Source organism: Eutrema salsugineum, unplaced genomic scaffold, assembly GCF_000478725.1.
Source record: "Eutrema salsugineum unplaced genomic scaffold, Eutsalg1_0 scaffold_6, whole genome shotgun sequence".
Classification (NCBI taxonomy): Eukaryota; Viridiplantae; Streptophyta; class Magnoliopsida; order Brassicales; family Brassicaceae; genus Eutrema; species Eutrema salsugineum.
In genome coordinates, this window is record NW_006256547.1 from 6005123 (window position 1) to 6029369 (window position 24247).

Below are 24247 nucleotides of genomic sequence, written 5' to 3' on the forward strand. Positions count from 1 at the left end.
GGTGATGGAAAACTAAATATTCATGATACCATAGAAGATGAATTAGAAATTCCAGCGGATTTGCTGATAAGCGGAGAAGGTGATCCTGTTAAGAGAATAGTCTCGGAGATTTATGGTCAATCTTACACAACCACTCGTGAACCAGTTTTTTTTCAGAAAAGGGCAATACTCAGTCCACGGAATCAGGATGTCGACGTTATTAATGAATTCATGCTATCAGAACTCAAAGGTCTTCGTTATATGATTTATCACAATTCCTTTTAATACGTATTTTTATATTATAATTAAAATATATCAGTACTAACATAGTTTGAATTGTTTTTATTAGGTGAGGAACATGAATACCTTAGTGCTGATAGCATTGATACTTCAGACACAAGCAAAATAGACGAAGTCGTCTATACACAGGAGTATCTTAATAGTATAAAGGTATCAGGGCTGCCAAATCATTCTCTCAAGTTAAAGATAGGAGCTCCAATAATGTTGCTTAGAAATATTGATCCTAAGGGTGGTTTGTGTAATGGTACGATGTTGCTTATTATTCGGTTAGCTAGGCATGTAATCGAGGCAAGCCATATAACCGGAAAGAAAATAGGAAAAAAGGTTATCATACCTAGAATGTTTGTGTCACCACCAGAAGCAAGGTTTCCTTTTAGAATGCGCCGGAGGCAGTTTCCTATTACCATAGCTTTTGCTATGACTATAAACAAAAGTCAGGGTCAGACTCTACAAAAGGTGGGATTATATTTGCCAAAGCCAGTGTTCTCGCATGGTCAACTTTATGTCGCCGTGTCTAGAGTTACATCACGCCAAGGGTTGAAGATTCTTATTACATATATGAATGGCAAAGCACAAAAGAAGACAATGAATGTTGTTTACAAAGACGTGTTTGAAAACATTTATAGAAATTCGCGGTTGGTTTGAATAGATTGTTTTGTTTGCTACTAAAAGTATGTTTAGATTACATTGGATATTAGTTATATTATTTTGGTGGTCATTGGTATTTTTAAACTGTTTTATCTTTTAAATTTTATTATATTTAACTGATTTATCTTTTGGATCTTCTTATATTATGAATTAGTGTTCAATATGATAATGTTTTGAATAGTTCTGTTTGTTTGAATTAAAAAATTATTAAATGATCAGTTGTTATAATATGTTTTTTTAAGTATATATATTAAACATTATACAAATCAATTTATAAGCTTCCAATTATAGTTTGAATATTACATTTTTTACTCAACAAGCTTTCGAAATATGAATCGAATATTAAATTTAAAACACAAAAAACTATTTATGTACTACATTCAAAATTAATTACATTCAAAATTAACAAAATTTTTGAAGAGCATCAGCAGGACGTGGGCCAGCCACCTAGTTAACCTTTATTAGTTTTTTTTGTTGCCATCTAAACCACAATGAAAGGTTTAATGATAAGACACACCAGATAGCGCCTAGGAAAACAAAAATCACGTACAATATTGATCAATCTGGAAGCTGAGCTGTCATGACTTTCGCTTCTATCCTCCGTCTTCTGATTTGGTAATGACTTTTTTCAGTTATTTAATTTGAAAGAATTAAAAATGGGGAAAACTTGCCTCTCGGAGAGTTGGAACTTGGAAGAGCAAAAAGATAAGAGTAAACTCACATGCCTGCAGACAACATCTGAGCGGGACAGGATCCTCCTAATACGATACTAATTAATGTCATTTTGGTTAAAGATACTAATTAATGTTCAAATAAAACAAAGTTCTTCTAGAATCAATTTCGAACCATCTGCTAGAGGTTGTAACAATCCGAACAATCCCATAAGTCCTCAATCCACGTGTGGTGTGATCACTGGTTGATAACGTAGGGTTTTAAACCCCCCCCCCCCAAAAAAAAAAAACGTAGGGTTTCATCATGATAATTGAACTCCGTTATCTGGTTTCGATCCAAATTATTCTATATATATGAGGGATCATGGATCGATAAAGCAAAAGATTTTGCTCATCCATCGGATAAATTGGGGTTCATCATCGATGTAAATAACAAAAAAAAAGAAGAAGAACAAAAGTCCACAATTATCCAAACATTAATAATTCGCATTCTACGCACTTCTAACACACGCAACAACCATGACTACGGTGGCTTTAGAAGGGCACGAGTATCGTTTATACCACGTTATTCTCATCCAATAGCCATGAAGACTTAACTAAATAATTTTCTAGCATAGTTCTTTGTTTATCTAAAGAAAAATCATATAATTTGAATTACCCGTTTTATGTAAGTGTATATATCATCTTAACTTTTATTATTTTTGATGAAGTCTAATTATAGAACATATAATTAACTTGACCAAATCCGTTGAGAATTTTCTTAGTTTGTTCTCTTCCTCACCGTCGAGCACTAGTATCGAGAGGCTGAAGCATTACGGGTAGGCCGTATTGCGGATAGAGATTGAAGTTATCAACCGGCGTGTGCTTATACTCGGGTGAGAGGCTAACCCTAAACCGCTGAAGGATCAAAGTGAGCACAGTCTTGGTCTGGATCATGACTAAGTTTTGGGCAATGCAAGCTCTTGGTCCGATCGAGAAAGGAAGTAGAGCGTTTGGGTTGTTGGCTGCTTGAGAAACGCCGTTTTGGAACCGCAATGGATTGAATTGATGGGCGTCTTCTCCCCATATGGCCTTGTCGGTGTGCAGCTTCAGAAACGGGACGACTATGCTCGTGCCCTTGGGGATCTCCAAGTGTCCTATCTTCATATCTTGTGTTGCTTCTCTGACCATTTTAATCACGGGTCCGTACAGACGCAGCGACTCCATCAACACCATGTTCATCTGCAAGATAGTTCAAAATAGGTTTCTTCAGCCACAAGAAACCCCGTTTTCATTTCTTCAAACGCAAGAAACCGTTTTTGAAAATTACCAGTTTGAGTTTGGAGATGGTGTCTGAATCAGGGATCTTATCTTGACCACATTCAATGAAAACCTCTTCTCTGAGTTTCTCTTGCCAGTCTTGGTGCAAGCACAGCAACATCGTAGTCCATGTCAACAGAAGAGAACTATTTCCTTGCCCTGAGATGTAGAAAGTCTTGCATTCTTCTATGATCTCATCCATACTCATCTTTTTCTCAGCGTCTTCAGATCTTGTAGCTTTCAACATGATCCCAAGAAGATCGTCTCCATAGTTGTTGGAATTCGATTTTAGCCTTGCAGCTATAATTCTTTTGATTGAGTCCCTCACTTTCTTATCGAGCTTCCTTAGTTGAAGGTTGGTCGGCGTTGGAAGGTATCTTATAAGAAAAAAAAAAAAAAAAAAACCTTCAAATCTCAAGAACATATGTTATTGCAAGTTACTTTTGTCTGAAGGAAATTAACTAGACTACTACGACTTACTGTGTTCCGGGGATGAAGACGTTAGTGAGTGAAGTAACATAATATTCCCCAAGCTCAGCCTGTGCTCTAAACAATTCGATTCCTTCCGCGTAACTGCTTCCAAACGCAGTGGTCGCTATAAAATCGCCGGTTAATCTATGGAACTCTTTCTTAATCTCCATCTTCATCACAACTTCTTCTTCACCATTCCTCTGTTTTCTCCACTCCTCCAACATCCTCAAGGTACAACCCACTACCAGTTTCGTCATGACCTGACAAATGTTTTAGCAAATAAAGCGTTCTGATCAGATGGAGCTTATCACAAGTACTAAATATATAAGAATTGTAAATATAGAAGACCTTGAGCCGGTCCATGGAGTAAGCAGGGTTCAAGATTCGTCTATGGCGAATCCAGTCATCACCCTCTATAAAAGGGAGTCCTTTACCGAAAACTATGAAGACCTCGGGTCTTGTCTTTGCTATTACAGCGAAACCAAACTTGCTCGACAAGATCTGTTTCCCTAGCTCAGGATCTGAGATGAATATTGTCGCTTTTGTTCCATTCCAGTATAGAAACGTTTCTCCTGTTATATATATATTATCATCATAGATACAGCTTGTGTGTTAGGACACATAAAGAGATGAGAACAATTTCGAGATGGACAGAAACGGCACCGTATTGAGATATCCATTGGTGATAATGTGGATACACATGAGGGAAGATATTGTTGTTGTTTGGATCGAGAACTCGAAGATTAGCTTCTTTCTTCATCTTCTTCATCTCCTGGAGGTTCCCGTACAAGAATCTGTACTTTGGGCCTGTGATTCCTTGTTTCTTGAACTTTCTTGATAGCATCAATGGCCGCAAAACGATGATCCAACAAGCTTCCCATATCTTGGGAACAACAAAGGGCAGAAGAACAAGTGCTAAGAGATTTATCGTGCTCAGGAGTTCCATTCAAAGACCACAACTAGTTAGTGACTTATCTTCCCGATATGAATAATTTAGAGCACATCTATAAAAGTAACTATGGACTTGTGGTGAGAATATGTTACCAATAATATATGAGATGGACTATCAAAAGAATTAACAAGGGGGAAATCTTGTCTGTTGAGGATTAGAAGAGCAAAGAATAGAAAGTAAAGAAGTTGAAGAAAACTCACATGGCAGACAAAATCAGAGAGGATAACCTAGGTTAGCGTTTCAACTAACAATAACAAAGACTATTTTAAGAAAAATACTAAAAAAAAAATACTAATAAAGACTCAATAGTAAATACGTGCCCACTAGCTCTATTATTGGTAGATTTGTCAACGTAAATATTTAATGCGTACATATAAATATGACAAGTGACAATTGATTAAAGTATAGGTAGATGAACAGCAATCCATTATTACACGAAACTAAAAGTCCATCTACCCAAACATTGATTTGCATAAGCACAAAATAGCCATGAATAAGATGGTACCTTTGCAAGGACACGAGCATCCTTTGTCCATCCTTAGCGATCGTGACGGTTTGCAATGCGATGCTTGCGACGGGTCCTATCGCGACGGCTACTTTTGCGATGAATGCAAGTTTACTGTTCACAAGAAATGTGCCTTTGTGTTTAACACACAAGAGACATTGTTCGAGCACCCTCTTCATGTTGGACATGGTCTCAAGCTTCTCACAACAGGGGCTCCTGGTAACACCGATCCGAAATGCCATATCTGCGGTAAAAACACCAAATGCCTTCTTTTTCATTGTTCCGTATGTAATCTCAATTTGGACATTGAGTGCATGGTTGATGCCATGTGTGCACGAGCAAATGTGGAGATGGCATGGCACAATCATCCTCTGCTCTTGGTCAACCTTAATGGTTGTCTCCAATGCGATTTTTGTGGTCTTAGATTCCGCAATGGCTACTTCTGCCCTCTTTGTAGGTTGACGGTTCATGAGAGATGTGTCTCTGTATTTGAATCACCGGAGATCACTCACAATTGTCATGCCAAACACTCTCTTAAGCTTCTCACTGAAGGAGCTCCCGACTACACTGATCTAAAATGTCATCTGTGTGGAGTTAACACTGGGAACTTACTTTATCATTGTGATATTTGTAAGTTCAACTTGGATCCTGATTGTGCGATCAAAAGACCACCACCAGTTTCTCTCTCAAATCTGAAGATCCATGAGCCAACGCTTAAACTTATGCCAAGATTAGTCTCATTCGTTTGTGATGCTTGTGGGGAGAAAGGCGACCGTGCTCCTTATGTCTGTCTTGAATGCGATTTCATGATCCATGGACATTGTGCTGATTTACCACGTGTCATTCACATTAATCGCCATGAGCACCGAGTTTATTACACGTATCCTCTTGGTCCGGGAGAATGGAAATGTGGAGTTTGTTGGGAAGGCATTGATTGGTCCTGTGGGGCTTATTCTTGTTTAACCTGTCCTAATAATTATGCTGTTCATTCAAGATGTGCAATAAGAGATGACGTGTGGGATGGGGAAGAGCTTGATGGGGTACCTGAACAAGTTGAAGATATCGAGCCATTCAAGACGAATGATGACAACACGATCACTCATTTCGCTCATAGTGAACATAACCTGAGCCTCAACAAAGATGGTATAGCTTTGGAGGAAAGCATCTTGTGTGATGCATGTGTTCGTCCCATTGGCTCTAACACGTTCTACTGCTGCTCAGATTGCAGTTTCATTCTACATGAAACATGTGCTAATCTTCCGAAGAAGAAACGACATTTTCTAAGCACAAAACCTCTTACTCTCACCAACATGAACACGGTAGCGATCGAGTATAATAAGTGCTCTGCTTGTTTGCAACACTGTGGCAGAGGATTCATGTATAGAGAGCATTATTCAAAGAAATTCGACTTACTATGCAGTACGATTACGGAGCCGTTTATCCATGGAAGTCATTCTCATCCTTTACTCTTCATCAACAACGTAGAGCGTGATGATGAGATTATCAAGACATGCCGGGGTTGCGGCAAACGTATAGAAGGAATGGTCTTAGGTTGCACCAAATGCAGCTTCTACTTGGACTTTCGTTGTGCCACTCTACCATTAACGGTAAGGCTTGACAGGTATGATGATCATCCACTCACTCTTTGTTACGGTGATGAAAAGGCAAGCGGAAAGTATTGGTGCGATGTTTGCGAAAGAGAAACAGATCCAGAGACTTGGTTCTACACTTGTGAACATTGCGGGGTTACTTTGCATGTTTTCTGTGTGCTTGGGGATTTCAAGTGCGTCAAATCAGGAGTTCCGTTCAACAACGAGATTGAATTGTTGTCTAACAGTAGCTCTTCACGGCCAACTTGCAGCAACTGTCATTGCCACTGCCCAGGACCTTTCACGCTTCATGAATATTGGCATTACGACAGGTTCTACTGTTCTTTATATTGTCTCATTCGTTTCAAAGAATCATGGAAGAGTTTCAACATGAAGTTCAGGATCCCTCCGTGGATCAATGAACCAAGACATGAAGATGCGGTCAAGTTAATTTTGAACTGTTCTCCACTGCCACGATTTTGAATTGAAAGTTAATGTGAACCGATTGGTAATCATCTACCAACATTTTATATTACCTGAAAACTATAACATGCGACTGTGCGACTGTCCTTGTACCTCATGTGGCTTAGTTTGTGAGGCTTTTGGATTTCTCAAATTTCAAAGTATTGCTTTCTCTGTCTCCCTCTTTTTAAAGTTTGGGGTTTTCCAGTATTCGGACTCATTTTTTGAGCCTCCTCTCCTTCAGCTTCAAGGTACTCATTGGTATCCTTCAGCCTTTGTAATTTGTCATTCATATTAAATACGAAACAAGCTTTTAAAACTTAGTAGTAAAACATAATGAAAAATCATGTTCATGCATATACGTTAAGTGGGGTGTTTTTTTTTGGTAGTTATTAGATACGTGGAGCAAATAGACTCTCATAAATAAAGTTAAGCACGACATAAGACGCATTGAGCTAATTAGCTTCCCATTTTTTAACATCTCACTGTAACTTTGCACCACACTAAATTTATATCTAAAATTCGTACCAGAAGTTAAAATCTTTATATTTGATTAGAATTTAAAATACCTCACTGTAACATCTGATACAAGTGAATAGCGGAAAATGTTTATCTATATTCTCCTCTGTGAATCTCATAGCAATGATGTGATCTAACACAGAACCAAAAAAAACAAAGAAAAACTAAAAGAGAGAAGCAGACGAAGAGGTTAATGAATATGCTTGGGATTTTCTCGTTGGCAGATAGGAAAATGAAAGCAAAGAGAGTGTAAGTTAGAGTCAGAGGCTTTTATTTTCTTTTTTTTCACCGGTGAAGCCGTGAAGAAGCATTGTTGTGAGCAGATGCTTCAAGATAAGCTTTCTCTGCATTATCCAATCTGTCTTGAAACATCGTCCACTCTCTCCTGCACCTTTCACGCACCTACGATAGTAGATAAAATCAGATAAGAGTTTGTGTTAGTATCTTAGATGACAAAGGTGAGAGAATCTTAATGTATAACCGAAAAAAAAAAAGACTTCAGGGATTAGTTGGTTTGTTCTTGTAATGATATTTACCCCTTCCCATGGTTGTTTCCCTTGCTCTGGTTGTCCCTGTCAGATTTTAGATACACAAAAGAAAAAAAAGAGGAGACTAATTAACTATTGTGTTCAATGTAGTATAGATATAATTACTAGATACTTCTACTGAATGATGGGAATCAGTCAAACGCTAAATGGAGAGTTGTGATACATAAAATCCAAAATCTTAGCTTAGTAGCCTAGAAAATAAAGCACACAGGGATTTGAGGGCGTACTTGATTCCCGAGTGATGGAACACCCTGATGAATAATCCATTGAGCATCTACAACTCCAATTTTCTCGTGCGCGTTCTATTAGTTGCAAGATTAATTAACTTTTAATAACGTGTAGGTAAAGAACCCCTGACACAGATATCTCTAAACGTGGATCTAAGTGTGTCCAAAGGAAGTGGAGTATCAGACCTGAACACATTTTCGAACCGCAAAGTCCAGACCCCACCCATGGACTAAATCGTTCTGCAGATACAAAGGTATACAATTGAAATCTTTTTTTTTTTTTTTGAGTCCCTTAAACAAAGAGGACTCGGAATTCGGTTCTTTTGCATACCTGAATCATATGCCACACACAGCGCCATGCTTTACGGGAGAAAACAGGAGCCATAATCTCGACGAATCTGCTTGTTGTTTACATAAGCATGAATGATGAAAATAGTCACCCTCCACCCAAATCAAGAGCTAATAATTTATGAAACACAAAAGGAAGTATATACTGATAGGTAAGTAAAGTAGCATACGCTGCACAAGGGGGTAAATTTGGATCATTGCACCAGCCATTCCTCTCCTCAGCATGCCTGCAAAAAAAAAAAAAAATATGAATGGAAATATAGAGTAAGTGCAAGCTGTTGAATATGATCAGGGGGATGGTAATAAAAGAACTAAGAAACTTTATTATCCTAACTTGTGGACTTCAGTGTCGTCTCTTTTCTTTGTCATCTCCCATGTGAGCCCTTCATATGGCTCTAACCCAGGCTGTGAGATTTCCAAACCATGTTTCTTTACCACCGCCAGATATCTGTCAAAGAAATTTAAATCTTCATAACCTGAAATGGTCATTTTAAGGAAGTCAAAGCTTCAAAAACATACTTTTCCGAATTAAAATGTTCCACGCCAAGATCCTCGTCCCATATGAAGATATATTCATAGGGGGCAACTATGTCAGGATGTAGAAATCGCTTGGCGTACCACCTTCAGGGAAAATTCATAATTTTTTTTAGTAAATCTCACAAGAAAGACGATATAAGTTCCTACTAAGGAAATTAAATCTCCTACCATTTTGTTTGTTTCCGAATGCTCACATGAATGGCTCGCTTGGACCATTCAAATTCTTCCCATTCACTGGCCCGGCCATCGTAGTGAAACAGCATTATAGTGAAGTTATCTGAGAACTGAGAAATGCAAAATTTAAGCAATGATAAAAGGAGAAGGAAAGAATAAAGAAGCATGGGAGGCAGGATACCTTCTTCAACGCAGTGTCTACATTTTTCCTCTGATCATAACCAACCGTAAATGTTACTAGATAACGCTGCTTGATTGTTAAATCCTGCATGACATACCAACGAACTGTGTCATGATCTTGAAGCCATAATGATGTAAAGCCAGTAGATTCAAATTTATGAACCTCATTTGGGTCACCCCACAATCGACGGAGGTACAAATCTGATTCAGTTGTGACTATATCTGGGGGTAGCCTCTCAGCACCACGGGGGTTAGTAGGAACCCATATCTGCAATAGCTCGAAAGTTCTATCATCCATTTTTGATGAAAACATATAAAAAACTAACAAGCAGCAAATCCCAACCTTAGTGTCATTATAGTTATAGGGTGGATCAGGGATGTCTTTCTTGATTTTGAGGCCCTTTGTGGAAGACCAAGCACCAAACAGTCTCTGTCTGGATAAGTCTGTGTATTTATCCTCAATGTATGCAAGATCGATGGAAGGGAACAATGTGGATGGAAGATTCATCTAACCATTTCAAAACACGCAGATTAAAACCCATTACCGTGTAAGCAATGACATAATCTCTAAGTTTAAAATGAATGAAAAAAGTTTAGATATGCTGCACCAAGCAAAGAACTATTTTTACCTTAGTTAAGGTTAGGGTTGGAAAAGTAATACCCATAAGGAAACCGACTATAACCCCAAAAAAGGAAGTTATTAGAAGCCTCATCATTTGACTGGGTCTTCTCATTGTTCCACTGTATCTCAAAAGAGAAATGTACGTGATTTGAATATTTAATACAGATAACGATTGAAATAATAATAACTATACTACTAATTCACATAGATACTTAATTAAGTTAGTGTACTGCTTCTATATTGATTAAGACCTGTAAAAAAAAAAGCAAAAGCAAAAGCACCTACCTCAGTAATATACCTACAGGTCGTTATCTGATATCTACTTTCTGTGCAGGCTTAAAGTTGTGCTACAAAGAACTGCACATTTTCATTCCTTCACTTTCGTCCCAAACTCCCAATAGCACTCTTTGATTCCTCTAACTACAAACAATAAGACAACTTCATCAACTTAAAACCAATCCTTTAAGATCTTGAAAGAAACGAGCTTTGCAAAACACTCAATTCTGTGAGCATCACAGAGTGGAAATTCGATATACTTAACCAATCCACAATAGCATCGTCTAAGAATAGCTTTTCCCAAGCAGAATCATAAATCCATTTTTCACCATTTCAATGGATAAATATCAATTGTTCTCAATTCCTCAATAGCATGCGTCTAAATTAATAAAATCTCACCAAGTAACCTAGGATCACACCAAAACAACAATCCATTCCTAAATTAACAAAGTCTTACTTAAACAGGAAACCAAAAAAAGACATTGCTCAGTGGAAATACCAATTCTGCACTCCAAATTTTCTATCTTACGACAACAGTCTATAGCCACAACAAAACACTGCAACGTAATCACCGACAGAAAATAATCCAAAAAGCGAAGAACATGCGATCATATACCGAAAAAGAAAGGATCAAAGGAGACAAGTTTTGGTCCTGTTCTGACTATTGGAGGCAGAGAGAAGAAAACACCAAATTCAGAATCCGACAAACACAGAAGTCATAAAACGTCGATCACAATTCGTAACTGGTTCCGCTTCAACGTTTCGAGATCTTCGTCTTTGAAACCACCAGAAATGGTCCACGCTTTGTCGAAATTATTGCAGGAAACGGCAAAATCGGCAGCTCAAAACTCAAAATTCTGTAACTCCTTGACTAAAATTGTCTCTTGCGAACTTCGGGTTAAGTTAATTTTATCATTCAGACCTTTTTAACTTCGCATCGATTATTTAAGGCCCATCAAGAAGCCTGATTCAATCTAAATTGGGCCTCTCATTCAGTCCCATTTAATTAAGACATGAGATACACGTGGCAAAAGGAATGAGGGAGTTTAGAAGCGGCAAAAACCATTATTAAGCTATTCACGGGTAGCACAAATAAAATTTATCATCACACAGATTAAGACATCAATTAATAGTGATTATGAATATATTAATGTACATATTAATTTTATAAAATCACACATCAAGAGATGATCCACATATGTTCTTTTCTTCTTTTCTTTTTCATTAACAATAGTATAAAGTGTAATAAAATTTTAGTCTAAATTGATCTTAAGCTATCGTTAAATATATTTCTTAATTTCAAAGCTGAAAGTCTTACTACTAGTTTTTTTTTGGGTCTGGTTCAAATAAAACGTTAGGTCCTTTCCAAATCGGAATTTTAGATTTGATCTGACTTGTAACGGTGCATCCAGATTACACCCCTAATGCTCCATTAACTGCAAGTATATATGGAATATACTTGAAAAACTTTCCCTTTCGATAAAACGACGTCGTAACTTCTCTTGAACTGAATCAAAAATCTAACAAAACAAAATAAAATTTCGACTTGGATTTTGAATTTTAAACGAAAAAAAAAAAACTCAGATCTTTTCTTTTCTTCCATCATTTCTGAGATTTTTTTCCTCCTATGTTTCAACATTGAACTCCGGAACGTTGATTATTAATTTTTGTTTGAGTTTCCACAAGAAATTGATGATACTTTGCTGATTGCAATTTTAATCTGCCTGAATTTCTGGGGTTTCTTTTTCGGGCTCGTGTCGTCGATTTTGCAGCAGCCTGAGGACGATGTCTTCATCGCCGGACATTGCCGGAATCTTGGATAACACGAAAGAGCTTGATCGGTTAAGGAAAGAACAAGAGGAAGTGCTTGTGGAGATTAACAAGATGCATAAGAAGCTTCAAGCTAGTAAGTGTTTTCCATTTTTAACAAATTATGGTATTCATTTCCCAAATTTTTGATGATCTGAGACTGGATTCGATCTTCTTCCCTGGACCGTGATTTCAATTGGTACTGATTTTGTTCGATTAGTTCTTATTTTTGATAGTTTGAGGTTTTGGATCTTGAAGTAATTATCTAATGTAATTAATTAGTAATGTTATATGATTCCATAATTGACTACATTCATACAAATTAGATGTTGGTATATTCGAATTTATTAAATACTATTATCTGCCAAGAGACCAAATGAGAGACTTAAATCATTCACGGGACCTTTGTTGTAATGTAGAGAGATTGGTTTAACTTTATGTACATGATTTAGTGTGGAAAGGATTTAGCCAAATTTAATAGTTTTTCCTTTTGACATTTGTTCTTGTGAATCTTCTTGATTAAACCCTGATTTCGTATTTAGAAAGTATCCCCCCACAATGAACTCGATTTCTCGGAGTATCTGTTCTGGCAACAAACTAATGAGAATCTGATGCATTTTTCCCACGAAAGTGCTCTTTTTTAGTACTATCATACATTGTGAAGCTTGCTCAGCCAATTAGCTTAGAGTTATTGTGACTTAATTTTTGCTTTCGATTTGTATATTGTGTGATAAATATCCTCATTTGATGGTATCAGATATATTTAGCCGCCTAATGGTTAAGCTATTGAAGGAGTCATAAACAATCTCTTTCTGTTTATTTATAATGTTTCCATGACCAGTAGCGGTTATATACATCTTTATGGAGGCTCTAATGCTCATCTACTTACTAAATTATCTGGTGATTATGTTCAAATGCAGCGCCTGAGATAGTTGAGAAGCCTGGTGATACTTCATTGTCAAAGCTTAAAAATTTGTACATTCAAGCAAAAGAGCTTTCAGAAAGTGAAGTAACGTAAGCCTGATTCCTCCATCATTTCCTTTTGATTGTTACATCGACGAGCACAAAAGTTTTGAGTGAGATAGAGAGTGATACAACTAAAGGACACCGTTGTTGGTGTACCCAAAAAAAAAGACTGCTTAACTTATTTTGGCTTTAAAACACTAATCTCGATGTTTTGTGTTCAACGCAGTGTTTCAAACATTCTTCTTACTCAGTTGGATTCCCTGCTTCCATCTGGACCAACTGGGCAACAACGGAGAAAACTAGGTATACTTCGACTACCATTAGACCTTTGGTATTGTCCTGTAGTGTTTACTCTTTGGGCTAAATTGCTATTGTGAGAAAGCGCAGACTTGATACTCTTTTGAGTCTCAAACTTCTCCAGTGATTTGATATATATAAGAGGGATTAAGATTTTTCCGATGCTTGTAATGATATCACATAAGTGGCAGAAGGCAACGATCAGAAGAGGAAGAGAATGAAAGTAGATTCAGATGTAACAAGGGTTTCTCCTTCCATGAGAAATCAAATCGAGGCATATGCCAGTCTAAGGGGTGAACAGGTACAACAACAGCTACTTCTTTTCTTTGAGTTGAATCACTTATGGCGAAAATCATTGTGACATCTGCTTTATGTAAGGTTGCTGCAAGAGTCACAGCCGATGACGCCGAGAAGGATGAATGGTTTGTGGTGAAAGTCATTCACTTCGATAGAGAAACTAAAGAGTATGCTTGGACCCTTCTGATAATAAATTTTCTCTGGAAGAGTGATTTTGAAACCTTGCCATGCATCTGATCAAACCAGTATATGATGCAATGATGTATATGTTTCCGTCTACAATGGATTCATAAATGGGTCTAAAAAAGCTCAAACTTTTGTCACAGAGTTGAAGTACTCGATGAAGAACCAGGAGATGACGAGGAAGGAGGTGGCCAGAGGTAAATTAAGGCTCATTGTGAAAAACTCAAAACTTTTGCAATGACTTTGAGTAAATTGCTGACTATTGTCTTGTAAAATTGTAGGACATATAAACTATCAATGTCGTGTATTTTACCGTTTCCAAAACGGAATGATCCATCAAACACACAAGAGTTTTTACCAGGGAAACACGTCTTAGCTGTATATCCAGGAACCACAGCTCTTTACAAGGCGACTGTAATTAGTACCCCACGAAAGGTTAGTTTTCTTTTTTTTTCACACCATTTCAATCTCGTTTCGATAATGTAAAAAAAGAAAAACAAAACTAACCTCTAGATACTCAAACCTGCATGTTGCACATTCGGTTACAGAGGAAGTCTGACGAGTAAGTTCCTCCACACCTTTGGTCATATTTATTAGAAACTAATTAAGCATTTTTGGTCAAGATTTAGGAATCCCAAGTACTGAATTATGATAAATTTCTGATCACACCAGGTACTTGCTAGAATTCGATGACGATGAAGAAGATGGAGCATTACCACAAAGAACAGTGCCTTTCCACAAAGTGGTAGCTTTACCAGAAGGCCATCGCCAGTGATTTCAGATGGGTACATTGAAATATGAGACTCTTCATGTTTGTTTCTTTATGGCCACATCAAAAGTTAAAGGTTGTTACCTTTGGTTGTGTTCAAAGGAGATCTCTTTGAAGAATAAAAAAGTGAGTTTTTTTTTTTGCTTCTCAATATGGGGAAAAGCTACTCTAGTTTAACGTAATATTTGAATGTGTATAAATGTACGGTTATTTACATTATGTTGAGACACAATGTTAGAAACAAAAGAAACTCTGTTTTTTTTTGTTTGTATGAAATTTACATTTACAAGTTTTGGGTTATACAAGAAAAAGTTTAAGAGGGTGAAAAAAAATGAAACCTTTTAAGAAGAGTGAACATGGAGAAACTGCAAACAAGACGAGCATTGATGAATGCTACCTAGCTGTGTAAAACGGTGATAAATTGTATTTAGAGCATCTTTAACTCCACTCCTAATCCCACTACAGTTTTAACGATAGCCAAATTTATCTTTCTATTAAAGTTGGGGAAAAGCTACTCTTGATGGAGTTTAAAACAACATAGAAATGGCGACAAGGAGCTAATTCAGTACATGAAACCAAACATACCAAGTTTGATGGGTTGACGTGATACTTAGAGTAGGGTATTCACTTTGGATAAACTGATTTGCTCCAAAACAAAACCAGAATAATTGATCAGAAAACCGAACCAAAATATGGTTTACATGTTTTCTCCATATCTAGATAACCGTATCTGAATCCGAATCAAAATTTGAACCGAATCAAAAAAGAAAAATCCAATTTCAAATCTAAAGTTTCTTTGCAAAATAAACCAAATCATTCATTAAATTATAATTAGAAAAAATTACTTCATGTTATAACACATATCATATATGGACTCTTATACCGGCCCATTAGGCCCATCAGGGCATTGTACTTAACCTAGATTCCCTATGTACTCTATATATACATTCCAGTGATTAATAAAGTTTCTAAGTTTTTACAACACGTTATCAGCACGATAAGACTCTCTGAGCGAAAAACCCTAATAAATCCGGCCACCACCAAAACCCTAAAAGCAAGTCGAAACTTAAAAGACGCATATCTTCCAAACCGTGAGGAACCAGAAGACGATCTACATATCAAATCGAAGCCCTCGACGAGACGAATCTACTGGTGAAAACCGTTTGTCGATCCAACGTCGGACGCGCTCTCACGCACACTTACAGTACACGACGATCAACCGAAAAAAAAAAAAAAAACCAGATCCGAGTTTTTCCTTCTTCAACCAGCAGCTTCTCCAGTTTTGGTGATCAATCCTTGGAATTTGTAGCGGCTAACTGAGGTCTATTAGCTCCCAGTTTCATTAGCCTGTCAGAAATCCAAAGGTGGAAAAGGTATCTTCTAAAACTGAGAGCCATAGAACCTGTTGTTTAAATACTTCAAAACCCTATTAAAAAAAAAAAAAAAAAAAAAAAAAAAAAATCGATCTCTAATCGATTGAAAGTGTTTGATACTCTGATGATTGATTGATAACTTGTTGATTGATTGTTTAAATTACAAGTTTATGCATGTTCAAAGGTTTTAAACTCGTTTTATAAAACCCTAATCTACAAAAACCTAACAACCGTTTTTGGCCATGTTCATGGCATAAACCTATTCGATTTTCTTCATGTTTAATAAGCTTATTGCAGCTTATTTGATTGTTGATTCTCTTGCTTGAAACACTTGATTGAATAAACTAAGAAAATCAACCCTAAATCCTAAACTTGATTCACGATTTTGTAATCTTCAAAATCGTAAGTCATAATGCTTAAACCCTAGTCCTTTTCACGTGATTTCTTTGTTGTCCTTGTGAAATTATTAAAACCATCGACCACAGATCCTATAGATCTCGAAATCACATCCAAAATATGTTTTCCAAACCGTTAAAACCCTAGATAAAACCCTAATCATATTCGGCTCCCCTAGGGTTCCTCCTAAACCGCCTAAAACCGGTTAAACCTGGTTCTCATTAACCGAAATTATATTCGGCTTTTAACCGATTAAATCACAGCTATTAAACCGACATCATGTTCGGGGTAACTAAAACCATACCCTTTAAATTAACTTTTTCCGAGAAAGTTCCCTCTAATAGAAAGTTTCCTCATATAAAAGCTTTCCTCATATAGAAATTTTCCCGACATAGAAACTTTCCTCATTTAGAAAATTACCCAAATTAGAAACTTTCCATATTTAGAAACTTTCCTAAAATAAAAATATTCTCAAAATAGAAAGTTTCATCATCAGCATTCAAAATTTTCTCAAAACAATCCCTAACAAAATCAATCTCATGTTTCAGATGTCAAACATTCAGAAATGTGAATTCGAGGCCCTTCACGTCTCCGGGGATAACTACCTCGAGTGGGCCCTAGACATGCGCTTGTTCCTTGCATCGAAAGAACTCGATGCGTGTATTACCGACGGTAACACCGCATCCCGTAAGGGACAGTCTCAGGCGATATGTCACATACGCCATCATCTGGCCCCGAGCCTTAAGCAGCAATATCTCACTCTTGAGAATCCACTTGAATTGTGGCAAGCGCTGAAAAAGCGATATGACCATCAGAAAATGGTCCAGTTGCCTCAAGCAGATTTCGACTGGAAGAACCTTCGGTTCCAGGACTACAAATCCGTAGATGATTACAACAACGAACTCTTTCGTATTGTTGCCATCCGGAAACTCTGTGGCGAGGATGTGACAGATAATGATCTCCTCGAGAAAACATTATCCACATTCAGCACAGAGAATGTTGTGCTCCAACAACAATACCGTGCAATGAAACACACATTGTACGAAGACTTGTTGTCCTGTCTTCTCCTCGCTGAGAAGAATAACCAGCAGCTTATGAGGAACAGCGCTATGAGGCCCCCGGGATCGGCTCCTGTCCCAGCTTCTCGTCAAGAGTCCTACCATGTTCAACCCGATAGATTCTCAGATCACCGTCGTGGACGTGGTAATGGACGTGGTAATGGCCGAGGACATGGACGTGGAAGACGTGGACGCGGACATGGTCGTGGCAACCGACCTAACCTCAGTTATGGTCCTGGTCGTGGTCGAGGCATCACCAAGCCGACCCGCTACACCAACCCCGATCACTCTGCTTGTACCAGATGTGGGATGTTCAACCACCCAACAAAGCAATGTCGCACCCCCAAGATCCACTGCGATCTATACCAGAAGTACGGAAAAGCTCCTGCTGAAGCCAACATGACTCAGCCAGTCGATGCTGCTAACCTGGAAGGTGACGACCTCCTTGATGATGAGAACACCACAAACGAGCAGACCGACCCCATGGACTATGAAACAGCTGATCTCCTCGATTAATTCAATCATCTGAAACTCTGATACAATTTGATTTTGTTCTTTATTTTTTTTTCATTTTGGGATTTGTTTCATTTTTTTTTTTCCATTTGCCTTTATTCTCAGACACTGCTTTACTTTATGATTTATCACATTTTCTGAATTCCTCAATACTGAATTCTATCTTCTATTCATAATGAAGCACACCAGCAAATGGAAACCATAGTCGTAGATAGTGGATCCAGCCACACTATCTTAAGAAACAAAAGTTACTTCATAAACCTAACCTATCAAACCGCAAATATTAGCACCATCGCGGGTCCCTCAAACCTTATCGAAGGATATGGCCATGCCTATGTGTTGCTATCAAATGGCACACAACTTGAAATACCAGATGCTCTATATTCTCCTAGTTCGAAGAGAAATCTTCTGAGCTTCAAGGATATAAGACAGAATGGTTTCCACATAGAAACCCAAGGTCAAGGGAACAAAGAATCCCTCCTAGTCACTAAAACCGTAGACGGCCATAAACAAATCCTCGAAACCATACCCGCGCTCTCTACTGGACTTTACCATGCTAAAGTCAGTATGATTGAAGCTAATACCACTCTCAAAGCCCGGTTTACTGATTATACTATTTGGCACGACCGGCTCGGTCATCCCGGTGCAAATATGATGCGTAAACTAATTCAAAACTCTCAAGGGCATACCCTCAAAGAAAACCGAGCTTATCCTCAACACCTCATGTGCACAGCTTGTTCTCAAGGCAAATTGATCACTCGGCCTTCACCAGTTAAAATCTCTAAACAAACACTTCATTTCCTAGAAAGAATCCAGGGCGATATCTGTGGACCTATACATCCATCTTCCGGACCATTCCGGTACCTCATGGTCCTTATAGACGCATCGACCCGTTGGTCATATGTTTGTCTCTTGTCCTCTCGGAACCAAGCCTTCGCTAGGTTCTTGGCCCAAATCATCAAATTGCGGGCCCATTTCCCTGACTTCCCACTAAAGACTATCCGCCTTGACAATGCTGGTGAATTTACCTCACAAGCGTTTAATGACTACTGTATGGCCATGGGGGTAACCGTGGAACATCCTGTAGCACATGTCCATACTCAAAATGGATTGGCTGAATCATTCATTAAACGCATTCAATGGATAGCCCGACCATTACTCATGAGATCAAAGCTCCCGGCCTCAGCATGGGGACATGCAGTATTACATGCTGCTGAACTCATACGCATCCGGCCATCTAGTGAACACAAATATTCCCCATCCCAACTACTCTCGGGTCATGAGCCAGACATCTCCCATCTCAAAACATTTGGGTGTTCAGTATATGTACCCATTGCTCCACCACATCGAACCAAAATGGGACCTCAAAGAAGGATGGGAATATATGTTGGTTTTGACTCTCCCACCATCATAAGATATCTCGAGCCAACCACTGGAGATCTCTTCAAGGCCAGATATGCGGATTGCCAATTCGATGAATCGGTATATCCCTCTTTAGGTGGTGAGACAAACAAGCTGGTCAAAGATCTTTCATGGAATCAAACATCATTAAATTGGCAAGATCCTCGGACTCTAGAATGTGATTCAGAGATCCAAAAGATTATTCATTATCAAAAGCTAGCTAATCAATTGCCAGATTCCTTTGCTGACCCGACCAAAGTAACCAAATCGTACATCCCAGCTTGTAATGCACCAGTACGAATAGCTGTCCCAACGGGACAGACCCAAGTTGCTACAGAGTCTGCACCACGTCTCAAACGGGGCATACCTCTCGGTTCCAAAGATAAGAATCCCCGGAAATCAAAGAAAGGTGCAATAACCGAAACCGGGATTCCTGCAATATCAGACATAGCCGCGACTGAGACTCAATCTAATGAACCCTCAATGGAAGTTCGGGACGCCGAATCTCCAGGTTCAGAAGATAACAATGAGATCTCCATCAATTACAATATGTCCGGAATACAATGGAATCGAAAAGAAGTCGACTTAAATGCACTCTTTGCATACAAAGTAGCACTTGATGTTGCGCTCACGCAAGAGGATCTAGAACCCACGTCAATAACACAGTGTACACATCGAACAGATTGGCTAAAATGGAAAGAAGCCATAAACGTGGAGTTAAAGAGTCTCAAACTCAGAAACGTGTTCGGTCCGATCATCCGGACCCCATCACACATCAAGCCAGTGGGCCACAAATGGGTCTTTGTGCGCAAAAGGAACGAACTCGGTGAAGTCGTTCGATACAAAGCACGGCTTGTAGCACAAGGATTCTCATAGAGACCCGGAATCGATTATGAGGAGACTTATTCTCCAGTGGTGGATGCAACAACATTCCGATTCCTCATAAGTCTGGCCATAAGAGAAAATCTTGATCTGCGGTTAATGGATGTTGTAACCGCATATCTCTATGGGCCCCTGGACAACGAAATATATATGAGACTCCCAGATGGCATTGAACTAAAAGACAAAAATGCATCTTGAGATCAATACTGCATCAGGCTGAACAAATCCTTGTATGGACTGAAACAAAGTGGGCGTATGTGGTACAACCGCCTCAGCGATTACCTCATCAAAGAAGGCTACAAAAATGACCACATCAGTCCATGCATCTTCATCAAGAAGTACTCAAACAAAGGATTTGTAATCATAGCAGTATACGTGGATGATCTAAACATCCTCGGAACATCTGGTGAGATCTCCCAAACAGTCGACTGCTTAAAAGCAGAATTCGAAATGAAAGACCTAGGCAAAACAAAGTACTGTTTGGGATTACAACTTGAGTACATCAAAGGAGGAATCCTTGTGCATCAATCGGCTTATATCGAAAAGGTACTCAAGCGATTTAATATGGACCAAGCTCACCCATTGACCAGCCCAATGGTAGTTAGAAGCTTAAGTGATGACCCTCTTGGTCCCAAAAAGGATGATGAAGAAATCCTTGGTCCTGAAAAGCCATACCTCAGTGCTGTAGGAGCGTTAATGTACCTGGCTAGTCACACTAGACCAGACATATGTTTCGCCGTGAACCTCCTCGCTCGATATAGTTCATCTCCAACTCAGAGGCACTGGAACGGTATAAAACATCTCCTAAGATACCTTCGAGGTACTCAAGACTTAGGACTCTTCTATACTAACCAAAATAAAGATGGGTTAGTCGGCTTCGCCGATGCAGGATATCTATCAGATCCGCACACTGCCAAGTCTCAAACTGGCTACGTTTTTACGCATGGAGGAACAGCCATCTCTTGGAGATCAATGAAGCAGACACTCACTGCCACTTCATCAAACCATGCTGAAATCCTAGCCATTCATGAGGCTAGTAGGGAATGCGTCTGGCTGCGCTCCATGACTCAGCACATCCGCAGAGATTGTGGTATGGACGAAGACACACAGCCCACGGTGATGTATGAAGACAACGCGGCATGCATAGCTCAGCTCAAGGAAGGATATATCAAAGGAGATCGGACGAAGCACATTCTACCGAAGTTCTTCTCAACCTCAGACTGGCAGAAGGACGGCACTCTCAGCGTTCAGCAGGTCCGATCCAGTGAGAATTCAGCTGACCTCTTCACCAAATCATTGCCTACTTCAACACACCGGAAGCTCGTCAAACAGATAGGAATGTATAGACTTAGAGATCTGCAGTGATGCTACAATCAGGGGGAGTAATGCGTGTTGTACTCTTTTTCCTTCACCATGGTTTTGTCCCACTGGGTTTTTCCTGGTAAGGTTTTAATGAGGCAACATTCCCCAGCGCATTATCGAGATCCCGATTGAGTAGCTGGCCCGGTTCACTCGTCCAAAGGGGAGTGTTATAACACATATCATATATGGACTCTTATACCGGCCCATTAGGCCCATCAGGGCATTGTACTTAACCTAGATTCCCTATGTACTCTATATATACATTCCAGTAATTAATAAAGTTTCTAAGTTTTTACAACACTTCATTAGTACCATTCATAAAAAAATAAAACCGGAAAGCCCAAAAAAAAATTGAATCGAAGCTGAACCGAAATTCGGATTAAACTTCTTAGAGACTGGCATTGACGGCATGTCGAGTAAATGAGTAAGACAGGGGTGTATTTGTCCAATAGAGCACAAAATTCAACATTAGGGTTTTATTCCAAAATCTGGTGTATTTCTTCTTCTTCTTCTTCGCTTGCCGTCATCGTCGCCTGCAACTTCTCACCGTGGTTTAACTGGTTAAAAAGAAACTCATATTTCCCAAATCCGCTTACTCTCTTTTGAGTTTTGATAGTTTGTCGTGAATCGATTTCTTCTGTATCTGTTTTCAGATTGAGGTACTGTGAAGATGAGGCCGATATTAATGAAGGGACATGAACGTCCATTGACCTTCCTAAGGTACAATAGAGATGGTGATCTGCTATTCTCCTGCGCGAAAGATCACACTCCCACTCTCTGGTATGCCGATAACGGTGAACGCCACGGAACCTACCGTGGCCACAATGGTGCTGTTTGGTCTTGTGATGTCTCAAGTAAGTCTCGCATCGATTTGGTTGAATTTGATGAAAATATTTGTTTTTTTCATTGCTATGAGTTGATGGATAGATTCAATTTTCCTTAAGTAATTGGGGTTTTTAGGGTTTGGTTGATGTTTGCTGAATAGAAAGGTTATAACAAAACCTTGGGTTTTTGTCTTTAGTCTTACAATTCTTAGCTGAGTTTTTTTGGTGATTTGTTCATGAGTGTAGGAGACTCTTCGAGATTGATAACTGGTAGTGCTGATCAGACTGCAAAGATATGGGAGGTGAAAACTGGAAGACAGTTGTTCTCATTCAAATTTGGTTCTCCGGCTAGGTCTGTGGACTTTTCCGTAGGAGATAAGCTTGCAGTGATTACCACTGATCCATTCATGGAACGTACTTCTGCTATTCATGTGAAACGCATCGCTGAAGATCCCGAAGACCGTAAGTTATAGATTTGTAGGTGGAAAATCGACCTTTTAAGTTTTAGTATGCGTCTTGTATTTATGTAAAAGGAATCTGTTTGATGCAATGGTGCAGAGATTGATGATTCTGTGCTTATCCTTCAAAATCCTGACGGGAAAAAGAGGATAAACAGAGCTGTTTGGGGACCCTTGAACGAAACCATTGTGAGTGGTGGTGAAGATGCTGTAATCAGGGTCTGGGATACCGAGGTAGCTCCATTTTCTTGAGGTGTTTCTGGTGTGTCAATATCAAATTTAAAGTTATTAGCTTTAACGTCTATGGTGCTGCCATTGTTGTTGCTAGACCGGAAAACTGATCAAGGAATCAAATGAGGAAGAGGGTCATAAGAAGACAATTACATCGCTCTGTAAAGCAGCTGATGATTCTCACTTCATTACAGGTTCACTTGACAAAACTGCAAAGGCATGTGTTCTTTTCTTTTTCTTCTATCTGTTGTTTCAAAGTTATACGGTATAGATATACTGATAAGATTATTATTCTTTTATTGTTAATTGTTTCAGCTGTGGGACATGAGAACGTTGACTCTTATTAAGACTTACACAACAGGAGTGCCCGTGAATGCTGTCGCCATGTCTCCACTTCTCAACCATGTATGTAGTAATGCGTCAAGAAATTTGAATTTGATTCCTAAAATCAACAAGTCATGAATATTGTCTTTGTGAATGTTTCTGCTCTCTCTTAGGTTGTGCTTGGAGGTGGTCAAGATGCATCAGCTGTTACAACCACTGATCATCGTGCTGGGAAGTTCGAGGCTAAATTTTATGACAAGGTTAGTGTTGTGATAGAGGCTTTTACTTGGAAATTGTAATCAGAAACATACATGTAACTTTATAACATTGTGTTTGTTATGGATAAATATATAGATTCTGCAAGAGGAAATTGGTGGTGTTAAAGGTCATTTTGGACCTATAAATGCGTTGGCATTCAATCCTGATGGAAAGAGGTAAAGTAACATTATCTGATTGGAACAATTTTCACATGATTAGTTTTAAGTTTTTTCTTTTTGGCTTTGTTGCTGAGTTTGTGATTTTTCTCTTCTTCAGTTTCTCTAGTGGAGGTGAAGATGGATACGTTAGATTGCATCACTTTGACTCTGATTACTTCAACATCAAGATTTAGATCTTTCTGAAACAAATCTCTAGTCCGGATTTTGTTCCATCTTTTCAACATCATACTATTTTAATTTACTACCTATACTTTTATGATGTTTAGCTTTCGAATTTTGGCTCGAATCCTTTTGTTCATTTCAAACTTTATGAATTACAAAGTCATTAACCTGCGCAGCTCCTCTATTTGTGGGCATCCA

The 24247-nt window shown here is 38.6% G+C and overlaps 5 protein-coding genes across 9 annotated transcripts; 3 read left to right on the forward strand and 2 right to left on the reverse strand.

Moving 5' to 3' along the window:
- Window positions 1-2094: 2094 nt before the first annotated feature.
- On the reverse strand, window positions 2095-4551 carry LOC18013066 (cytochrome P450 709B3). The gene is made up of 5 exons (XM_006395372.2): window positions 4032-4551; window positions 3717-3940; window positions 3378-3628; window positions 2908-3274; window positions 2095-2819 (listed from the first exon to the last, which is right to left on the reverse strand). The coding sequence occupies exons 1-5, from the start codon at window positions 4312-4314 to the stop codon at window positions 2376-2378; spliced, it is 1569 nt and encodes a 522-aa protein (XP_006395434.1). The 5' UTR covers window positions 4315-4551; the 3' UTR covers window positions 2095-2375.
- A 258-nt stretch (window positions 4552-4809) lies between these two features.
- On the forward strand, window positions 4810-6995 carry LOC18013067. The gene has a single exon (XM_006395373.2). The coding sequence runs from the start codon at window positions 4810-4812 to the stop codon at window positions 6895-6897; it is 2088 nt and encodes a 695-aa protein (XP_006395435.1). The 3' UTR covers window positions 6898-6995.
- Window positions 6996-7673: 678 nt separating this feature from the next.
- Window positions 7674-11183, reverse strand: LOC18013041. 3 transcript variants are annotated; one of them, XM_024151215.1, is made up of 15 exons: window positions 11052-11183; window positions 10317-10451; window positions 10039-10150; window positions 9753-9917; window positions 9573-9677; window positions 9411-9494; window positions 9224-9339; window positions 9038-9139; window positions 8853-8966; window positions 8689-8745; window positions 8502-8571; window positions 8357-8410; window positions 8171-8245; window positions 7932-7967; window positions 7674-7797 (listed from the first exon to the last, which is right to left on the reverse strand). In XM_024151215.1, exons 3-15 carry the CDS (start codon window positions 10141-10143, stop codon window positions 7681-7683), a joined length of 1200 nt encoding a protein of 399 aa, XP_024006983.1. In that variant the 5' UTR covers window positions 10144-10150; window positions 10317-10451; window positions 11052-11183; the 3' UTR covers window positions 7674-7680. The 3 variants fall into 3 exon arrangements, with proteins under 3 accessions (XP_024006983.1, XP_006395436.1, XP_024006982.1); XM_006395374.2 differs by having other exon boundaries at window positions 8502-8568; window positions 10924-11183; XM_024151214.1 differs by having other exon boundaries at window positions 10924-11183.
- Window positions 11184-11892: 709 nt separating this feature from the next.
- On the forward strand, window positions 11893-14852 carry LOC18013042. Of its 3 annotated transcripts, none has more exons than XM_024151311.1 (9): window positions 11893-12213; window positions 13037-13130; window positions 13309-13385; window positions 13565-13680; window positions 13758-13843; window positions 14003-14056; window positions 14141-14294; window positions 14408-14421; window positions 14532-14852. In XM_024151311.1, exons 1-9 carry the CDS (start codon window positions 12093-12095, stop codon window positions 14632-14634), a joined length of 819 nt encoding a protein of 272 aa, XP_024007079.1. In that variant the 5' UTR covers window positions 11893-12092; the 3' UTR covers window positions 14635-14852. The 3 variants fall into 3 exon arrangements, with proteins under 3 accessions (XP_024007079.1, XP_024007080.1, XP_024007081.1); XM_024151312.1 differs by having other exon boundaries at window positions 13571-13680; XM_024151313.1 differs by having other exon boundaries at window positions 13574-13680.
- A 7175-nt stretch (window positions 14853-22027) lies between these two features.
- On the forward strand, window positions 22028-24233 carry LOC18013166 (eukaryotic translation initiation factor 3 subunit I). The gene is made up of 9 exons (XM_006395377.2): window positions 22028-22173; window positions 22267-22467; window positions 22684-22899; window positions 22996-23129; window positions 23224-23343; window positions 23442-23531; window positions 23624-23710; window positions 23805-23884; window positions 23985-24233. Exons 2-9 carry the CDS (start codon window positions 22284-22286, stop codon window positions 24058-24060), a joined length of 987 nt encoding a protein of 328 aa, XP_006395439.1. The 5' UTR covers window positions 22028-22173; window positions 22267-22283; the 3' UTR covers window positions 24061-24233.
- The last annotated feature ends 14 nt before the right edge of the window (window positions 24234-24247 follow it).